The sequence below is a fragment of the Eurosta solidaginis genome, chromosome 3 (genome assembly GCF_040869045.1).
Source record: "Eurosta solidaginis isolate ZX-2024a chromosome 3, ASM4086904v1, whole genome shotgun sequence".
In the NCBI taxonomy this organism is placed as follows: Eukaryota; Metazoa; Arthropoda; class Insecta; order Diptera; family Tephritidae; genus Eurosta; species Eurosta solidaginis.
Genome location: NC_090321.1, coordinates 198,727,234 through 198,750,174, shown reverse-complemented (window position 1 = coordinate 198,750,174; position 22,941 = coordinate 198,727,234). Strand labels below are relative to the sequence as shown.

At 36.3% G+C, this 22,941-nt stretch overlaps 2 protein-coding genes across 2 annotated transcripts in view; one reads left to right on the top strand and one right to left on the bottom strand.

Annotated features, from left to right (window-relative positions):
• LOC137244884 (antichymotrypsin-2-like) overlaps window positions 1-22,941 on the top strand; it is a 78,216-nt gene that overhangs the window by 646 nt on the left and 54,629 nt on the right. The gene's annotated exons all lie outside the window — the stretch shown is intronic.
• On the bottom strand, window positions 4-2,884 carry LOC137244887 (solute carrier family 25 member 35-like). Its single transcript, XM_067774593.1, has 4 exons — window positions 2,502-2,884; window positions 2,229-2,404; window positions 2,019-2,154; window positions 4-973 (listed from the first exon to the last, which is right to left on the bottom strand). Exons 1-4 carry the CDS (start codon window positions 2,571-2,573, stop codon window positions 449-451), a joined length of 909 nt encoding a protein of 302 aa, XP_067630694.1. The 5' UTR covers window positions 2,574-2,884; the 3' UTR covers window positions 4-448.

Below are 22,941 nucleotides of genomic sequence, written 5' to 3'. Positions count from 1 at the left end.
GGATGACTTAAAAAAATATTTATTTATTTTCATACTAAGATATTAATATCAATATTGAAATTTCTGATTAATTATTATTTTGGGTGTCTGTGTGTTAATTAATTATTAATTTGGGTGTCTGGTTTAAGAGGCATGTTTGTTTGTTTTTTTTTTTTTTTTGTTTGTAGGCATGCAAAATTCAAAATATTATAAAAAAGAGTTTTTCTTGATAGTTTTTTGTTATTGCAAAGTGGAATATTTGTGAAAAAAATTGAAAAAAACGCGACATTCGAACGGACAAGACGACGTAGTTCAATTTTTTCTTTGTATTATAGGTGTTTTAGAATAAAAAAATTTAAAAATAGAAAGTTTCTTAACTAAATATCTTATGCTACAAACTTAGGATAATGAAAAACTTTGTTACTAACAAGCTAATGCATTTCGATTAATAAAAATTAAAATAAGAAGTTTAATTAAGATATTGATTTCGTATGCTCAGCAATTTATCAAAGAATAACAGTACTAGTGTTGAATGTGGTGCTATACGCAAATAATTAGGCCAAAATCCTTTATATAACCCATACAATCCCTCACTGCGCACAATTTTCACCACACAATCGAGCCAACCCTTATAATATATGCCCTTTCCGGTATCATCAACACCCTGATTGTAGAGACGTGTTGTTATAACATCTGGAGGTGTTATCGCTAAAGACATAATTGAACCAGCAATACCACCAGCACAAAAAGAATTTAATGTTGGCTGTGTTACCCAACCATTATCGCGTAATGCAGCTTTGGTTTTTCCAAATGTTGCAATTTGTGCACCTGAACCCAAAGCTGCACGTGGTATAGCAGCTGAAGAGCCACGCCACAAGCCAGTTACACCATTTTGTGTGTAAATTTGATGCAAGGCCTGAAAAGTACCTGTGTGCTCATGTTGATAGCCTACGGCTATAGATTTGGCTGCTTGTGATTGTAATTGTGTTTTTATCTGCAAAACATTTAAGTAAAATTATGTATTAAAAAATTTAAATGTATTCAGTGCAACGAAATGCATGCATGCAAGTTATGGGAAATTTCTGACACTCGTATACATCACGGATATAGCCGGCATTTTTTTTCGGTCATTTGCATAACTACATAATACACACCTTGATATAAACAGCTTTGAACTCATTTCGAGGTAGTCGAGTTGTCAAAGATGATATTATACAGATCTTTAGGTAGTAGGTTAAGTTACCTTATAGTAAGCATAGCTTAAAGATTTAAGATTTTTGAGTTGGCTATTTTTTAATCTAGGTGTGACATGTCATACATAGACTTTACCGTATGATACGTTTATGAAATGAATTAATATGATTTCAAACGCCATTGTATGTATGTTGAATGTGGGGGATCACGATTAATATTATAAGTTTTCTGGTGAGTTTAGGGGCTTCATTCTGTATTGCGAACGATAGCTCAGAAGAACGAGCCTCCAGACGATTTCCCCTAGCAATGGTATTTTTTATAATTTTTGTTCGGCCCTTGCGTTTCTAAATTTATGTCAAACAGGAAGGCGAAAACAATTGACAAACGATATGTTGCTCTGTTGTTGTTGTATCTATAAGAAAATTCCCCGAAGGCCTTGGGGAGTGTTGATGGGCCTTTGCCGGATGCAGATCCGGTACGTTCCAGTAACAAGCACCATTAAGGTACTAACCCGACCATCTCTGGAACTATTTGCTATGATCACATGCCAGATTCTAGGTCATCCCGCCCTCCCGCTTGGGCTGATATGTTGCTATCGTTTAACATAGTGCAAATACAGTAGCGACTCGTCTCTGAGGCGAAACGAACGTTCGTAATAGAAAATGAGGCCCTAAATACAAATTCAAATTAATTTATATAACTTTAGTTATCTTATCAAATTATGAATGACACAGGAATGTTCAATGAATATGTATGTAAGAATATTAGTTCAAATTTAACAAAATAAATTCGATTGATGGATGCGGTGGTTTAGATTAACATCTCTAGCAAAAAAATGGAATTACCAGAAAAAATGGACTGGAAAAATATGTGCCCACACATCCTCCAAATGCACCCCAAAATAAGCCTAAAGGAAACGAAATATCACCATTTTTATTGTGCATCCATTTCTTCTCTAATGCCATATTGTAAAGCCCTAATCTAAATACATTATTATTTAGAAGTGTTTTAATAACATGTGTATGTAGTTAAATTGCACACTATTCTCCACTTACCTAAATGAGTTTATTATAAATTGGAAGTATAATGCAGGTACTAATCCTTTTTGCAAGCCGGTTAATCCTTCATTACGTCCCACTGCAATAAATGCGCCAAATACTCCTTTATATGGTTCCACATAAGTACCGCGTGCTGATAGTTCACCTTGCAGTTGTATACGCGTCTTGATTACCTATAAATATCAAAACATTTTAAACTAAGTACCACAAATTGAACTATGTTAATTCAATGCTTATATTTACGTCATAACAAATTTTTATGAAACTAACCTCAATTGGATTTGTAAATAAAGTTGCTGCAACGGAGGCTGTACCGCCCAAAATAAAATCTGATGCACCCATAATTTGTCTTTGAGTATTGAAATATGTTGCATGTGGACTCCATAGATTTACTCAATTTCTACTAGGACCTCCTCATGCCCGCGTATGCATTGTTAACACAACAGTATATGTAGCTGCGTTTTTTCGGCCGGCTAATACATTTTCCTATTTTATTAATCCACTTCTTTCACACATCAAATTTATTACTTTCCAAGTTCATTTTAGTCAAATAAATTAGTTTTTACTGATTTTATATTAAAATTGTTTTAAACTCAACTTTCCATTTCACAATAGGAAAACAGCTGAGTCGAAGTATTACCGTCAGTGTTACCTTTTTAGCTTTTCAAGCTAGATTTAGTAAAATTATACTCAGCGTGCTTTGCACACATCTTAACCAAATTTGTACACGAGCTTATCTGTACCCATAATAGATTCGTATTGAAAATGAGCGAAATCGGATGAAAACCGCGTTCACTTTTTATATATATAACATTTTGGAAAACACGAAAAAACTTGTTTATTTAGTAAATAATACACCTAGAATGTTGAAATTTGACACGTGAACTGATATTGAGACTCTCAGAAAAAATGGGCGTGGCACCGCCCACTTATGATAAAATCAATTTTACACATATTATAAATCATAAATCAAAAACCGTTAAACCTATCGTAACGAAATTCGGCAGAGAGGTTGCCTTTACTATAAGGAATGCTTTGAAGAAAAATTAACGAAATCGGTTAAGGACCACGCCCACTTTTATATACAAGATTTTTAAAAGGGTCGTGGACGAATAAAATAAGCTTCATCTTTGCAAAAAAGAGCTTTATATCAATGGTATTTCATTTCCGAAGTGGATTTATAACAAGAAATAGGAAAAACTTAAAATTTAAAAAATGGGCGTGGCACCGCCCCGTTTATACCTAAGCACTTTTCTGTTTCGGGGAAATAACTCGAAGAAAAATTAACGGATCGTAATAAAATTGGGTACACAGATTTTCCCTATAGCTGGAAATATTTATATAAAAAATGGACGAGATCGGTTAAAGACCACGCCCACTTTTATATAAAAGATTTTTAAAAGGGTCGTAGACGAAAATAATAAGCTATATTTTAGCGAAAAAGAGCTTTGTATCAATAGAATTTTACTTTCTAAATTGAATTATAACATTAAATTGGAAAACACTCAAATTTTTGAAACTGAGCGTGAAAAATTCCAAATTTTTATCAAGAGTCTCACTATCAGTTCACACGTCAAATTCCAACATTCTAGGTCTATTATTTACTAAATAATCACGTTTTTTGTGTTTTCCAAAATCTTATATATATAAAAAGTGGGCGTGGTTATCATCCGATTACCCTCATTTTCAATACCAATCAATTCTGGGTAAAGATAAGCTCGTGTAAGAAATTTGGTGAAGATATCTCAATATTTACTCAAGTTATCGTTAGCAATATCAATTTCTTCGGTCGACAAAATATATGAATTTACTATATTGTCCTTTGCCCAATGTATCGCGTAAGCGATGTTCACGACTTCCTCTTTCATAATTTCTAACTTGTATTTTAATTCTAAAAATGCCTCTATTTCTTTACTCTTGTCGTTTTGCATGTGCTTCATAATATGGTTTGTAATATTTGTGATTTAATTAACTTTTTCTACTGTAAGTTTATTAAGGAGGACTTGATTGTTGTTGTTTTCTAAAACGTTATTTACTTTGTTCAGAACTATTTCATGGTCCTCATGGTCTGGACTTCCCGCAATCCATTTCCATGCACTGCCCAAAAAATTGAGTGACCTTTTTGATCTTTTTTCTATCCTTAGATTATTAATATGGGCCTTCACTTGGGATATTAGGAGAGATATAAAAGGGTAATTCGGATTTCTGTAGAATTTTTCTGCTTTTGTCGTTGTTTCTATATGTTCCAGAATTTCTGTATATTTGTCGATGTTTATTTCGTGTATTATCCTAAATTGTCCTGTCTGTAGTCTGGCAGTTCCTTTTCTATTGTGATTAATTGGGAGTTCGAATAGTCTAATATCTGTACCTCTGCGAGGCATAGTGGTAAAAAGAATCTGAAAAAAGAAAATTTTATTGTAGTAGTTAATTCCGTATCCTACTTTTATGGACGATTTGTCCTCTCTCTACCGTGCTGTTCCTGTCTTCTTTAACTATTTCCCTACTATATAATTTCCTTAGTTTTGTTCCTAACCTCCTATTTTTTTTTACAAATATGACTTGTCCTGGCAAGTAGGATTTGAGCGTTTGTTTACCTTTATTATGGAATTCAATATCCTTATTTTGTTTTTGTGTTAACTTTTGCAAATTCTCGTATCTAGTTTTTTCTATGTCTTCGGGCGTGAAGTTCATATTTCTTCCGAAGAATATGTCGACCGGTCTTTTCTGTGTAACTGAGTGAATGGTATGATTGTACTCGGATACTGCTCTTTCTAAAAGTTCCTCAAAGTTTCGATGGCCCCCATTATCTTTCACACAGCGCATTATCTCACTTAGGGTGGAGTGGAATCTTTCCACTTGGCCGTTAGCCTGGCTTTTATATGGGGGAGTAGTATAAACTTCGATGCCTAATTCGTCTTTCATCATAAACTTCATTGAAATGGAATTTAACGATGGTTCATTATCGATCACTATTACCTTCGGGACGCCGAAGGAAAATATTATATCCCTTAAGGGTCTCCTTACATCCTCTATGGCCCTACTATTTAGCATTCTTGTTACTGCATATTTCGAGAACTTATCCAGTGCAGTCATAACTCTCTTCCCTTCGGTTAGAAAGATGTCTATATGGACTGTGTGTCCTGGGAAGGTTGGCAATGGGGTTGCTGCTATTTTTGGGTTGTTAGGGTGCCTTTCATACTTGCTTTCTTTACATACCGTGCAGTTTGTTATCAGTCGCTTGATTTTGTTCATCATCCCGGGAAAATAACTCTTCTCTATGATCTGTATTTTATTTTCGGTCGCGTTCCTATGTGCCCTTAGATGTTCTTTCAAAATAATATTTTCCTGCTCTTGTTCGTTAGTTATGTCCTCCACCAACTTCTGGGTGTACCTGCATTTATAGTTGCTAAAGTGTTGTGGATAGACGTTTTGTATTACATATACCCATAGTCCTCTCGTCGGTGTGGATTCCATTGATTACGGATGGGTTTAGGTATCTTTTGAAGAAATCTATAATCTTTTGCTCGTCGAAAAATGGTTCGTTAACTGTATGGTGGTGTACAGTTGGGAAGATTATTTTGAATTGGTAAGATGGCGTTTCTGAATGCTCGAGAAAAATTTGGTTTTTGAACACGTTAATCGGTACCTCCGTGCAGGGTATTAGGTTGTGTCCTGAACTCTCATCACTATGGGTAGTGGATGTAAGCGAGTATTCTTGATAGCGCGTCTGCGACTACATTCGATTTACCGGGCTTGCAGATAAGCTCATAGTTATGTTCTTCCAAGATGGCTTTCCATCTTTTCATCTTACTGTTTTGTGGCTCAGGGCATACGTAAGAGGTTGGTGGTCGGTCACTATCTTAATTTTCTTAGAGCCGTACAGATAACTGCGCAAATAATTAAGAGACCAGATTATGACGAGCATCTCCTTTTCATTGACGGCATAGTTCTCTTCTGTCTTGCTCAAAGTTCTTGAAATATAGGTGATGGGCTTTCCACCTTGTGAAAGGACGGCTCCTATTGCAAAATGGGAGGCGTCAGTGGTTAATTCGAAATCTTTCTCAAAGTTCGGCTGAGCGAGGACAACATCCCTTGATATTAGTGAAGTTTTTAATTTGTTAAATGCATTTAAAGCTTCTTTGTCGAGTTTTATTTCGATCTTCCTAGACTGATTTTTTGAAACATTCCCGGCTTCTCCTCGAAGGAGTGCAGTTAAGGGTTTGGCTAATTTGGAGTATTCCCTAATAAAACGACGGTAGTATCCTGACATACCTAGAAATGATCTTAGTTCCTTCAGGTTCTTTGGCACTGGGAACTGTGCTACGGCCTCTACCTTCTTGGGATTGGTTTTTATGCCATCGGGAGTGACGACGTATCCTAGGAATTCGACTTCCTGTTTTGCGAACTCGCATTTGTCTAGTTGTATCTTCATGTTCGCTTCTTCTAATGTTTTAAATACTAATTTAATATTCCTTAAGTGTTCCTCTTCGGTTTTACCGAATATTATAACGTCATCAATGTAGACGTAGCATCTAATTCCTATGTGCTGGCGAAGTATGTCATCTAATGCTCTTTGGAACGTAGAAGGGGCATTTTTAAGCCCGAAAGGTAATCGGAGAAATTCGTATTTTCCGTTATTCACGGAAAATGCCGTTTTCTCCATATCAGATTCACGAAGGGGTATTTGATGGAAACCGCTCTTAAGATCTATAACGGTAAATATTTTATTGTTTCCGAGGTTGGCCAGGACCTCGTTAATTTCGGGTATTGGATATTTGTCTGGGATAGTTACGGCGTTAAGTTTCCGGTAGTCGATGACCATTCGATATTTTTTTTCGCCTGAACCGTCGGTTTTCTTATTGACTATCCAGACCGGGGAGTTGTAAGGAGATTTAGATCTCCTTATTATTCCATTAGCAAGAAGTTCTTCGACTTGACGTTATATTTCTTCTTTCAGAGCCATTGGGTATGGGTACGGTTTGGAGTAGATCGGGGTGTCTGTCGTTGTTCTAATTTCGCCTTTGACCAGCGTAGTATACGTCAGTTTTTCGTCTGGGTCCGAGAATAAATTTGGGCATTTTGCTATTACGTCCTTGATTTTATCTTTTTGTTCTTCAGAAAGATGGGGAACCCTTATTACCGCGTTATTAACTTCTTCGGATATTCGTTGTTTTAGAGGTATGATTGTATTCATAAATATGGTCATAATATTTTTATCGGTATGGATGGTGGCTTTTAATTGTTTTAATGTGTCATTACCGATAATCCCGTGAAATGATTTTAATGACGGAAGTATAAAGAATTTTATTTTTCCTACCTCTGGTCCTAGAATGTCTATGAATGTGTGGTGTGTAATTTCGATATCACCAGCTACCGACTTTACCTTAAAAGGGACTTCGTTTGGAATTGGGTTCCTAATCCTTGTAGATTGTATATAATTTTTGTTATACCCGGTGTCTATCAAAAAGTCTAGTGCGTCTCCACTTCTAGATACGAATTCGTAATAAGGAAGTGAAGACAGGGTTAATCTAAAAAATGAATGGTGTCGAGGTTGTAGCATTCCTGTTCGCAATTCTCCATTCCATTTTGTCTCATTACATTATCATCTGATTTTGGAAATTGGTTCGACGTTCCATAGCTATTGGGGTTTGTCTTCCCCCCGTATATGTGGTCAGGATCTTCATATACTTGTTGCTCATTTGGATTCGCTGATCCCGTATCGACATGGAAGTTCCTTTGAATCTTATTGGGTTGATGCATATGTTGAGATGAGAGGGGACGCTTCTGTGCGTAATTATTATGATTGTTATTTGGCCTGTTTTGGTAATTTACCTGTCTTGAGTGGATAGAATGATCTACGTCCATAGGGACAGGTGGTTTAGGGGGTAAATTAGGCCTATTCGTATTAGGATGGTTCGCTTGATTGTTATAACCGAATTGATTCATACGGAATCCTTGGTTGTTTTGAGGGTAATTGTAGTTATTAGGTGACGTAAATGGTTGTTGTTGACGAAACGTTTGTGGTTGATATCTATTCGGTTGTCGATTAAATGTTTGCGTTCTTGGCATAAAATTAGTTCTAGGTGTCGTAGAATATGTCAATTCGGAATAAAATGGTCTATTGTTATTATAATTTGCGCTTTGTCGAGGAGGTCGGGGTGGTGCGTAGTTGAATGGTTGTTCATGCTATGTGCATGATTCATACGAAATGCCATATTGTCAAGTTTCTGGCACAGGTGTAATGCCTGTGGCAGTGTGGTTGGTTCACGGATGCTAAGGAGACGAGGAAGGTCCCCGTTAAGTCCGCGAACGAAGGTATCGAGGGCTTTATCTCTGTACGAATTTGTCATGGTTCTAATTGATTCCTCTCCTAAGTCTAGGCAGGATATCTTGTCTAGGATAAGGGACAGATGTTGGTAAACTTTTTGGTAAAACGTCGGGATGTCGTCGTTTCTTTGGGTCAGAGTTGCCATTTGGTACTCGAGAGTACCAATGTCTCTTTTATCTGAATAATGCATCATAAGGCATTTCCTAATTTGTGCCCAATCGAGCGGTGTGCTATACGATTTTAGTGCAGTGTCGGCGTCGCCGACAATTTTGTGCTTAACTGTATGGAGTATAGAAAAGTACTTTGGTGTATCCCTCAATCCTTCGTAAACCTTAAATATTCTGTCGACGCTTTTCCGCCAGGAATTAAATTCTCCTGGACGTCCCGAGAACTCGCGTAGGCATTTGACCATATCTGGTATTTTGTCTAATTCGTTGATGTTATTTACGTTCACTGTCACGTTATGGTCGGGTTGATGAAAATCATTTATTGGTGGAGTTTTAATTCTCTCCATCACTTCTTTAACAATTGTCTCTACTAATGAGGAATTAGAGGTAGAGGGGGTTTCTTGTTGTGGGGGATTTCCATGCTGGGAAGACTTATATTCGAACCTGAGTTGATTCAGTTGATTAACCAATTCTTCCGCGGTATCCGGCATTTTTCTCAACAGAGCAATTAGATTTCCTTAAAATTTTTAGTTTTTATTAATTTTAATTAATTTTTACTAAACTGCTTTTGACCCGTTTTTTTTTTTCTAAAAAAACTTTACCTTTCTAAAACTTGCAAAAATAGTTCTTTAAATTTCACTTTTTGTTTCCTTTTTTCTAATATTTCTTATTATTCTTCTTCTTAAATCTTTTATACGAATTTTTCTTTTCTTTCCTTTTGTAGTTTCCTTTTTTCTGAAAAAAATCTTTTCCTTTCAAGAATTTGCAAAGTCAATTCTTGAAATTTCACTTATTATTTTTGCTTTTGTTTATCTTTTTTTTTCTAAGATTTATTATTATTCATCTTTATAAATTTTTTATCTGAATTTTTCCTTTTCACAGTTGTATCTTCGATAATAATTTTTTTTCTTGCAATTTATTTTACATAAAAACGATTTCACTTTTTGTAACTTTCTTACATAGCTAAATCTTACATAAAAAACATTGGTCCAGCGAAGGTCCTTGGGGTTGATGAGTGGTTCGAATTTATCCTGTTTCCTTTCCGGTACTGAGGGTTCTAGCCGCTACTCTTATCCAGGTCCTTGTAAAGTGTTTGCCGCATTTAGTTTACACACCCGTAGCCGTACTTTTTGTTTTTCGGGCTAATACTACTACGCACGCGGGTCCCTGCTCGGGCGCCAGTTAAACTTTTACAAATTGGAAATTCTAAAAAAATATATTTTTTACACGGGAGACGTGCTCCTTTATTGAATGCAAACTTATATCTGACTATACACAATAATAATTCTTACAATCTAACCTACGTTTGCCTTACCGCGATGAAAGTGAAAACTGCTGATCACGAGCTTCCCACAAGTGAGTTTGTTTATTTTTAATTTGGTTTCCATTTACCGCTTACTGTTCACACGGTTTGCTTTGTATGTGTTGCGGCTTCAGCAATTTTGTCAGTTTGTTATGTCTGGAGTATTATGTGTCTGAATATTTGTTTTTTTTTTATATTATATAAATATGTGCCGTGGTAACATATATGTACGAAGTAAACACTTATATATTTTAATCATATTCTGTTTCATAATAATTCTGAAATTTATTAAATATACAAATGTACATGTTAACTTTTATTATAATTTCATAAAGAAGTTTCCTTGTAAATTTACCTAACGACCATCTACATACATATCAGAGAACAGCAAAAATGGAACACAACAACGTTCGGCAACAACGGCAACATGATCGTGTTCAATGACCCAACTTGCTTAAACGAACATAATCGACATTGATTTAAAATCAACCAACTTATTGCATGCGTGAATATAATCAATTCAGGCATTTGCTCGTTTGTCTCAAAAGCGATTCCAATCATCGGAATGAAAAGGCAAATATTTTTAACATTTAAGTAATGTTAAATTTACAGCATTTTTTGAAGTACACATTTCCTATTTTGAAATATAATGAAAGCTTGATATTATTTTCCATTTTTTTGCATGTTAAAATCACATTTCAAAAATGTAAAATTCAAATTATTTGATGAATGAAAAATATTGTGTTTTTCACATTTTAAAATGTAAAAAACACATTAGTGTTTTTTCCGTGCAGATATTACTTTTTTAAATTAATTTTTTTTCTTTTCGATCAGTTTCTTTCTTTTGAATTTTATATACGTATACGTTAGATCTCATGCATAGGCTCAAAAAGCATGAATTCTACTTATTCCTAGAGGAGGTATTTCGGTGTTTTTTTTTATCAATTTATCTATGATTAATATTACAGGAATGCGATTCTGTGGCTTTTCCTAATGTTCACATGTTGTTGAAAATCTTGTGTACGCTTCCAGTAACAACGGCAACGAACGAGAGATCTTTTTCAACTCTTAGGCTGTTAAAAACTATTTGAGAAACACGATGAGTGAAAATCGATTGAATGGCTGTGCATCACTAAGCATCCACCGTGATCAAATTGTTACCGTTGATGAAGTTTTAGATGAAATGGCAAAGAAAAGCCGACGCATGCGCTTGAGTTTTTAATGTAACCTTTTTCATATCATATTCTAAATACACATACTTTAATGTTAAAGCTAAAGACATTTTATTTATTTATTTAACTGAAAAAAATTATTTTTTTGAACCCCCCAAAGCAATTTTCTGGCTGCGCCCCTGCTGTGTGCCAAGCACGCTGAGTATAATAAAAAATAAAAAAATAGGTAGGTACTTTGTGTGATGATGCAAAGTTTCACATTTTTTGTGGTCTGCGTGAAATGCTATAACAATTTAATCACTTATCTCAACAATATATAACGTAAACGTAAGTATTTGAAGCTTCTAGCCGTTAAAAAGGGGGCAGAAATTACAGTTTATATGGGGTACATATACCACCGATCTATACAATTTTTTCAGACAACAAGGAATGCTCTATACGTAAGCATTCGGTGAAACTTGAAGCCTCTGGCTGTTAAAATGGGGCAGTAATTGCGAAAAGCTTCTTATCTGAACAATCGGTTGTTGGGGATATATGCTATATATACGACCGATATCATCAATTTTTTCATACAACAATATGTGCAATATACGAAAGCATATGGTGAAGTTTGAAGCTTTAATCTGATAAATTTAGGAAGATATGACAAAAATCGGTTGTATGGGGGATATATGCTATAGTGGTCCGATCCGGCCGGTTCCGTCAAATGTCTAATCGGACATCTAAATATACCCGCTCACCAAATTTTATCAAGATATTTCAAAAATTTAAGGACTAGTTTGCATACAAACAGAGAAAATCGAGGCAGAGGTGGATGCTTTAAAAGGACGTATACAGGAGCTGCAACTAAATCGCCCAGCTGTTTCAGCAAGCAATCCGAAGGTAAAAACTCCATCTTTTGACGGCTCTGTTCCTTTCCAGGTATTTAAGCTTTAATTTGAGAAGACGTCAGAGATGAACAACTGGAATGCTGAAGATAAAAATTGCTGCACTGTTCGTGGCATTGAAAGGGCCTGCAGCTGAAATCTTACAGACTACTCCAGTGTACGAACGGAGTAGTTATGAAGCATTGATGGCCGCTGTCGAGAGACGTTACGTAAGCGAGCATAGGAAACAGATATATCAAATCGAATTGCAAAACCGTTACCAAAAAGCTAATGAGACTCCGGGATGTCGAAACGAAGCGAGCTACATATGCGAATCTAAAACCAACATTTGCAGAAACGGTATCACATGCTTTGATTCAGGAAACAGCATCGCTTCTGTGTAAGCCAGATTTCAAAACACGCCGTGTGGAAGTAGAAATGCCAGACTGGGTGAACACAATATTGGAGTTACTGAAAGGATTGCAAAAGCGGAGTGAAAGAGATATCAAATGTTTCAAATGCGGGAAGCCAGGTCACATTGCCCATCATTGCAGTATTGACGCTAGTGGTTCCAACAGCATGGGTGGTCTTAAGTACAACGCTGGAGGAGATGAGCAAGAGCGATCCAGATGTAAGGATCGAGAACTTGCTCCAGCAATTGAATGATCTGTGATATCTGTATCACAAATCGGAAGAAAATCGAGCAATATTGCCGTCAGAGGAAATGTGGATGGCAAGGAGCATGTACTGACAGTAGATACGGGCGCATCTCATTCCCTAATCCGATCTGATTTGGTTAACAGGAGAGTAAAACGATTACCTGGAGCAAGACTGCGTACGGTCACTGGCCAGTATAACCAAGTCAGGGAGACGTGGTGTATGAAGTCTTAATTGGGAAGGTCATGGCTCTACACAAATTCGTTGTGGCAGTCATATTGGGATGATGAAGTCATGTTGGGAGTGGATTTCTTAGTTGACCATGGCATCAGGATCGATATGCAGAGAAGGATTATGCGATATAATAACAAGGAATTACTCCTTAACTTCAGTTTTCAAAAGGTGTTCAGCAGTAAGCGGATGTTAGCGGAGAAGTTTCGACAAGGACCACAAAAGTCGAAGGCAATAGATCGGGCAAATATTGATGGAACGAATGGGACAAACAGATCAGAACCAAAGGTACCTGCGAGAAAAATACTGGCATTGACAAACCTAAATGGATGCGCTAAACCGGAGGAAAGAATTTCCCAGAAAGAATGCAAGGGTGGCTTCAAGCCAGGGCGCACTACTGTTGTGAAAAGTCAGAACTATACTGATTATGCAAAGCCAATCCGTGAAGCTCAACCTCTTCGAAGTAGTCCAGTGGCCATACAACAGAGTGTGTAAGGCAATGTTTCCCAAGGCAGTCGGTTCTATGTACCGGAGAAACTCGGGATTTTTTCCGACCAAGGACTGTCATTTCAGTGTAACCCCTTTTAATTTATTGTGTCCCTTCCACAAATTGTCATCCTCCCAGCAGCTGGACTGCGCCATACTCGCCTGCTCCGGGAAGGTATCGAACCCAATCCGGGTCCGTCTCCTGACCCCGGTCCTGAGAAATTGTTTTGCCTCGAGCGGAAGTATTCGCCATAAGCCAGTGCGCTGACCTCAACCTCCAGCGCAGTTACTCCAATGAAACAATCGCCATACTCAGTGACAGTTAAGTCGCACTCAAGGCAATCACGGCGTTCGAAATGAAGTCAACACTGGTCTTTGAGTGCATAGAAAAGCTGGAACAACTATGAGCACACAATCTAGTACTGTAGGCCATCGGTCCCGAGCCATTCCTGCCAGTTGGCCCACAGAAAATTAGTGAGCATTTATTAGTAGAAGAGAGGGGAAAGAGAGAAGAACACTGTCGCAATATACCAGGTTTGAGCCAGTCTACATTACTGTTAGGAGATTATAGCACAACTCTCTATAGGGCAATAATAGGCCTCCCAAAAGATAACCTAAGAATTCTAACAGCTATTCTTACAGGACATTGTAGACTAAACAGCCACATGCAGAAACTGGGCATACTATCGAATAACACTTGCCGATTTTGTGATCGATCAACGGAGATGGCGGACCATATCCTCCTGGAATGTGACGCAATCTCAAGACGCAGAGCTCACCATGGGCAGAGCATTCCCACATTAAATCTCTCAAGCCAAGAGAACTGCTAGGGTTCATTAAGGAAGTCGGCTTGGATGAGGTGCTGTGAACGAGGTGAGGGCACAATAGACCAATGGTAGCAGTGCAATCTCCAATAAATCTTAATATATAAAAACACGTGTCACAACATTTTTGGCCGCGATGGACTCCTAAACTACTGAACCGATTTTGAATTTATTTTGCATATAGGATAGGTTATACCTCTGTTTATAGTCGCAATATTATTTTATTGGAAATTTTTTTATTTGTTTATACGTAATAATAAAATGTTACGTATACGCAGTGACACTCATATTTTCAGGTGGTGCGGATATACTTCCGTGTAATTGCTTGGTGTTTAATTAAACAACCTGCTTATCAATAAAAAATATTATAGCGAATGATATCAAGTATAGCACAACCAGGCCTGCCGAGAGGGTGGGGGGTTTCTGAGGGGGCCCGCGATTTAGAGGTACTATAACATTTTTTTTAATTCAGGAGAGTCTTTAGTTGCGTAGAGGGTAAGAATGAAAAGAAATTGAGAGAAGAGAAAAGAGGGAAGGAGAAGGAGATTGAGAAAGAGATAGAATGAGACGAAGATGGGGATAGATGAAGCGAAAAAGACGGAGGGAGAAGTGAATAAAAGGATTAGGAAAAAGTGAAGAGGGGGGAGGCAGAGTCAGACGGAAAAAGCTTATTAAAATAATGTATGCAGATAGGCCAAATTTAGGGCACGACAACGTCTGCCGGGTCTTCTAGTTATCTATATATCTAAATATGCAACAAATATGTAAAAAATATGCAAATATGCAAAACATATCAGGGATAGACTATTCTGACGCATAACGAATTTGTAACTTGGTCGGGGTCTCTACGACCTCAAACAAATACACATTTGAATACGAATCCGACCTCTGTTTATAAGATATGGAAACCAAAGCAGATTACATGCATACTCTCATAACCATAACCCTATTACACCACAAAACAAAGCCCACTGCAAAAAATCGTGCGATTAATGCCTAAAGATAGAATAGATTGGTCTCCGATTGGTCTCTTTTGTCTACATTTGGGCATAATTCATCCCCAATAGTTCCTTTCGGGTACAGTTGGGATTATTCAGTTTTAAATCTATGTAGCCCATTTAAGAAATATTAAAAAAACTGCAACGAAATAAGTAAAATAAAAAAGATTAAAGGAGATTAGAGCTTGCGATTTCTTCTCGAACACAAGCGAGATTTTCGAGACCCGAGAACTCGACTTCTCGCGAGATTCTCGTGTCTCGAAGTACTCGTAAATCTCGCGAGCTTCTCGACATAAATGAGGGTATCTTGATGAAATTTGGTATATAGATTCCTGAGCACTCATCTCAGATCGCTATTTAAAATGAACAATATCGGACTATAACCACGCCCACTTTTTCGATATCGAAAATTTCGGAAAACCGAAAAAGTGCGATAATTCAATACCAAAGACTAATAAAGCGAAGAAACTTGGTAGGTGAGTTGAACTTATTACGCAGAATAGAAAATTAGTAAAATTTTGTACAATGGGCGTGGCACCGCCCACTTTTAAAAGAAGGTAATTTCAAAGCTTTGCAAGCTGTAATTTGGCAGTCGTTGATGATATCATGATGAAATTTGGCAGGAACATTACCCCTATTACCATATATGTGCTAAGTAAAAATTAGCAAAATCGAATTACGAACACGCCCACTTTAAAAAATTTTGTTTTTTAAGTCAAATTTTAACAAAAAATTTAATATCTTTACAGTATATAAGTAAATTATGTCAACATTCAACTCCAGTAATGATATGGTGCAACAAAATGAAAAAATAAAAGAAAATTTCAAAATGGGCGTGGCTCCGCCCTTTTTCATTTAATTTGTCTAGGATACTTTTAATGCCATAAGTCGAACAAAAATTTAGCAATCCTTGTGAAATTTCGTAGGGGTTTAGATTCTGGGACGGTAACTTAATTCTATGAAAAAGGGCGAAATCGGTTGAAGCCACGCGCAGTTTTTATACACAGTCGACCGTCTGTCCTTCCGCTCGGCCGTTAACACGATAACTTGAGCAAAAATCGATATATCTTTATTAAACTCAGTCCACGTACTTATCTGAACTCACTTTGTATTGGTATAAAAAATGGCCGAAATCGGACTATGACCACGCCCACTATTTCGATATCGAAAATTACGAAAAGCGAAAAAAATGCCATAATTCTATCCAAATACGAAAAAAGGGATGAAACATGGTATTTGGATTAGTTTATTGACACAAAATATAACTTTAGAAAAAAACTTTGTAAAATGGGTGTGACATCTACCATATTAAGTAGAATGAAATGAAAAAGTCCTGCAGGGCGAAATAAAAAACCCTTGAAATCTTGGCAGGAATACTGTTCGTGGTATTATATATATAAATAAATTAGCGGTATCCAACAGATGGTGTTCTGGGTCACCCTGGTCCACATTTTGGTCGATATCTGGAAAACGCCTTCACATATACAACTACCGCCACTCCCTTTTAAAAGCCTCATTAATACCTTTAATTTGATACCCATATCGTACAAACACATTCTAGAGTCACCCCTGGTCCACAACAAGCTAGCTGGACAAAATTATTTTATGAGATTTTCCGTTTCATATGCATTCATTTATTACAACTACGTAATTTTTTTCAGCCATATTTTCTTTTTTTTATTTCTTTCCAAAATTTTACTTCATATGCATACAATTGCTTATTTCATATACAGTAACTCATGTGAATAAGTGACATAGATCGAAAAAAATTTAAAGGGCTTAAGAATATTACTTTATTGTACTTAAATTGAATGGACTACAAATCTCAATACTCTAAAAAATTTTAAAAATTAAAATTTTTTATGAAAATTCGTCGAATTTTTCAAACATTTTTTATACTCAGTTGAGCAGAGCTCACAGAGTATATTAACTTTGATTGGATAACGGTTGGTTGTACAGGTATAAAGGAATCGAGATAGATATAGACTTCCATATATCAAAATCATCAGTATCGAAAAAAAATTCGATTGAGCCATGTCCGTCCGTCCGTCCGTCCGTCTGTCCGTTAACACGATAACTTGAGTAAATTTTGAGGTATCTTGATGAAATTTGGTATAAAATGAACGATATCGGACAATAACCACGCCCAATTTTTCGATATCGAAAATTTCGAAAAATCGAAAAAGTGCGATAATTCATTACCAAATACTGATTAAGCGATGAAACTTGGTAGGTGAGTTGAACTTATAACGCGGAATAGAAAACTAGTAAAATTTTGGACAATGGGCGTGGCACCGCCCACTTTTAAAAGAAGGTAATTTAGAAGTTTTGCAAGCTGTAATTTGGCATTTGTTGAAGATATCATGATGAAATTTGGCAGGAACGTTACTCTTATTACTATATGTCCGCTTAATAAAAATTAGCAAAATCGGAGAACGACCACGCCCACTTTTTAAAAAAAAAATTTTTTTTAATTCAAATTTTAAAAGAAAATTTAATATCTTTACAGTATATCAGTAAATTATGTCAACATTAAACTCCAGTAATGATATGTTGCAACAAAATACAAAAATAAAAGAAAATTTCAAAATGGGCGTAGCTCCGCCCTTTTTCATTTAATTTGTCTAGGATACTTTTAATGCTCTCCCTTTTAAAACACTTATTAACACCTTCCGTTTGATACCCATATTGTATAAACGCATTCTAGAGTCAACCCTGGTCCACTTTTATAACGATATTCCGAAAAGGCATCCACCTATAGAGCTAAGGCCCACTCCCTTTTAAAATACTCTTTAACACCTTTCATTTGATACCCATATCGTACAATAAACTTCTAGAGTCACCCCTGGTCCACCTTTATGGCGATATCTCGAAAAGGCGTCCACATATAGAACTAAGGCCCACGCCCTCTTAAAATACTCATTAACACCTTTCATTTGATACTCATATCGTACAAACAATTTCTAGAGTCGCCCGTGGTCCATCTTTATGGCGATATCTCGAAAAGGCGTCCATCTATAGAACTTAGGCCCACGCCCTTTTAAAATACTCATTAATACCTTTCATTTGATACCCATATCGTACAAAATAAATTCTAGAGTCCCTCCTGGTCCACCTTTATGGCGATATCTCGAAAAGGCGTCCACCTATAGAACTTAGGCCCACTCCCTTTTAAAATTATCATTAACACATTTCATTTGATACCCATATCGTACATCAAATTCTAGAGTCAGGCCTGGCCCACCTTTATTGCGATATCCCTAAATGGCGTCCATCTATAGAACTATGGCCCACTTCCTCTTAAAATACTCTTTAATACCTTCCATTTGATACACATGTCATACAAACACATCCAGGGTTACCCTAGGTTCTTTTTACAACATGGTGATTTTCCCTTACTTTGTCTCCACAGCTCTCAACTGAGTATGAATGTTCGGTTACACCCGAACTTAGCCTTCCTTACTTGTTAAATATAATTTAGTTTTTGTTATAGATCGTGACACATTTTCTTATGGGAAATTAGTTAAAATAAATTTGCGGAAGCGAAAATTATAAGAATTGTCCAAAAAGGGGTGTCTACTTATTTATGTGAGTGACTGTACATATGCACATACATATTTTTTATTTATTTGAGTATTTATCCTAGCACTACAATTTTTACAAAATTATTTTATAGTACCAGTCAGGAATGTAAAAGTGAATTACAATAATAATAATAACAATGTAAATAATTAAATTAATTATGTGAAAATTACTTATTACAAAAACTTAAAAGTATCATACAAAGTAGAAAAGACAATAGATTTAAATTAAATAAAACCTGATCCAACAAAAAGTTATAGGGTAGGTTATCTTTTATAATTATGTTAATATTCGCTATCATCACTTTCATTCGATGAGTCACTTGTGGAAAAGTCATGCGCATCAGCAACACTACTGTGAAAGCTTGAAACAACTAAGGTATTTTTTGACTCCTCAACATTATCGGGGGGCAGTAAATTTAAGACTTCTGAAGTTAGACATTTAAATTTTTTCTTAGGTATCTCCCAAAAAATGTTAACTAAAGGATCCGATATTATAAGCAACATATTCATAAGATATCTATTCGTGGCTTCACGCGACTGCTTTTGTATTTTATCGTCCCTGAATCGTCTCAAATCTTTGTTACGGGCTTCCTCAGAAAGTTGACCAATAGGTAAAATTGCTGATTTTGTAATATCAGTACTATGCACTAAGATTTTATGAACTGTAACAGGCATATTAAACCATGGATAGAGATCTATATATAGTTTTTTAGTCTCGACCGAAAATTTTTCAAATCTTTGGATATTTATATTGTACGCAGATGCTAATGCGCGAAGGAGAGTGTCGAATCTTTTGATGAGCGTTACATCCAATCCCGTATTCTCTGCCTCAGAATTTTCGAACAACCTACGAGCAGTGTTGCCGTCTTCGGTATTGCCGAAACCTGGGTTTGGTTTATCTACCATCAATCCAAGTACACTTTTAAATTTATTCTGGATTTCGTTGGAACGTAGCTTTACACTCTCTTTATCTGCCTCATTCATAAGCTGCCATTCTTTTACTTCGAGGCGATAACTTATGTGAAGCAAGCATTCAAAACATCTTATCCATGCATGGAGAGTAGACAAACCAAAACCAAGATTATCTAGGTTAGGCGTAAAGTCCCGTAACTCATTATTCATATCTTTTGGAGTGGCACTACAAATATAACACTTTTGTGCGGAAGAGTTTTCAGTCAAAGCATTGCAAACTTTTCTGACAATCATTGTAAGAAGCATATTGTGATTTACGGAAACTTTGTATTCTTCGAGCATGTACTTTGTCGACAACAACGCACTTATCTCCTCTAAAACTTTGTTCGTTTCAAAAAGAATAAAATCTTTTGTTTCTTTAGAAAAAATTAATTTAATTGGTAGAAGAAGGTCGAGGATTCTGCCAAACAATGTTACCTTTTTCATCCTGTAATTGAAGAGGAACGAAAGAAAATATAAACAAAAACTCATCAGTGTCAGAACTACATGTAAACATTTGCTTATATGTGCTATGGCCAGAGCTTCCATCGCAACACCACTTGCTGATTAAAGTATACGTCAAGTTTGTAGGTAATAAACTAACAAAAACTTCTTGATTTGCTAAAACTAAACGCTCAACAGTTTTATATAATACGGACTGGACTTTAATTTCCGCACGTGTTTCACCCATATCAATTTCATTTGGATAGCATGCTGCCTTAGCTTTTCTTAGACTATAAAATGATGGATAAACCTTATGGCCTGCCTTGGTGCTCCACTTCCAAGTCGTTTTGTACCCATGAGTCGTCGACTTGCTATCTACGTAGTATGCTAAAGCTTCTACATTGCTCAATTATCTTGCATCTGGCTCACATGTCATCTTTTTTGCCGGATATTTGAGTGGTTTCCTGTGATTTTTTTATAATATTAGCAACATTTCTGTTGCCGGACATACGCGTTGATACTTCTGCCGCATAAAGTAACCCACCAGGACTTCTAGATTGCAAGAGGTCATCCACTCGACGCCGTTTGGTTTTTTCACTGCAGCTAACAAAGTCCTTCTTTCGTTTTCCGGGGTCGGGGTTACCTGAAGAAGTGGTTGGTTGGTCTGATGGCAACTTTGAATCCACCGTTATTGTAAATGTGAAGTCTGGACTCGAAAGCCACTCCGAGTTTTTATTCAAAAATTGCTCCTTATGTCTTCCAGAAGTGTTCCACTTTTGATCCAGCTTCGACGAATATGCCGATATTTGTAAGCTTAAACTTTTTATCGAATACTCGGCTGCTTCGCTTAAATCGTACTTAAGTACAACAAAACTCAATAATTCTTTATATCTGGTTTCCTTCGAATGTTGAACCCAAATGTCAAAAAACTCCGTTCTTGGTACGGTTATAACTAAACTGCTTTGTGTTGTTGTGTTATCAGTTGTGCAGTATTCATATTACATTCAGGTATTGGCGTAGATGCTACCAAATGGGGTTATTTTGTGTAGCGTTCCTGTGTGGTTATACCTGCATTAGGATGGTTTTGTATGTACCTGTTTTTATGCCTTGGTGACTGGTGCGGTAGGTTGTGGCAGTAGGTAGGTTGACCTTGCGCGTTTATTTTTGTGTGTTTTATGGCTACGTGTTTGTTCCCTGTACCTGAGAATTGGTTTTGCCGTTTGTAGATCAGCTTTAAAGGTTCAAATATCTCGTCGGAGCTGGTACGTACATACATCCTATTTTATATGTGGAGATAACAAAATGTACAAAAAAAAATTAAAAATAGATGTGCAAAGAATTCGCAATGGTTTTTTCTTTCTGCTATTAGAGAATACTTCCGACTATAACATATGTAAAATTTAGCCCGGATGTCCGCGGATGTATGTAACTTTTTGTCCCTAAAGTTAAAAATATAGAGAAAAAATACCTTTTCTTATTAATAACGGAATGTTAAATATATTGAAAATACTCTAATTGCGAAAGAATTACTATTAAAAAATTTTACATACCTTCGGGCTTAGAATGCATCAAAAAAATTATATAAAAGTGTTCACTTAAAAGAAATATGAAGCTTAATATTCAACAAGAATTTTGCAAATTAATCAATGCATTTTACGGTCACTCCTGCCTTCTTACTTCAATTACTCAATATATATGAGCAAAAATATTAAAAAAAAGCAGAAATCCTGTTATTTTGTTTGTTTTCTTTCATTTCTCATTACACTTTTCGTGGAATAAGAACTTTGTTTTTGTCCAGCTAGCTTGTTCTACACGAAACACTGTGCGCCCTTTTAAAATACTCATTAACACCTTTCGTTTGATACCCATATTGTACAAGCACATTCTAGAGTCACCCCTGGTCCACCTTTATGCCGATATCTCGAAAAGGCGACCACCTATACAACTACCACCACTCCCTTTTAAAACCTTCATTAATACCTTTAATTTGATACACATATCGTACAAACACATTCTAGAGTCACCCCTGTTCCACCTTTATGGCGATATCTCGAAAAGGCGTCCATCTGTAGAACTAAACCCCACGCCCTTTTGAAATACTCATTAACACCTTTCGTTTGATACCCATATCGTACAAACACATTCTAGAGTCAACCCTGGTCCACCTTTATGGAGATATCTCGAAAAGGCTTCCACCTATAGAACTTAGGCACACTCCCTTTTAAAATGTTCATTAACCCCTTTCATTTGATACCCATATCGTACAAACAAATTCTAGGGTCACCCCTGGTCCACCTTTATGGCGATATCTCGAAAAGGCGTCCACCTATGGAAATAAGGATCACTCCCTTTTAAAATACTCATTCACACCTTTCATTTGATAGCCATATCGTACAAACAAATCCTATAGTCAACCCTGATCCACCTTTATGGCGTCCACCTATAGAACTATGGCCCACTCCCTCTTAAAATACTCTTTAATACCTTTCATTTGATACACATGTCATACAAACACATTCCAGGGTTACCCTCGGTTAATTTTCCTACATGGTTATTTTCCCTTATGTTGCCACCATTGCTCTCAACTGAGTATGTAATGTTGGTTACACCAGAACTTAACCTTCCTTACTTGTTTTTTTTTACTTGTGAATTTTTTTTTGATTATATTGCTTTCCAATGACATTTGACTCAAAACATAT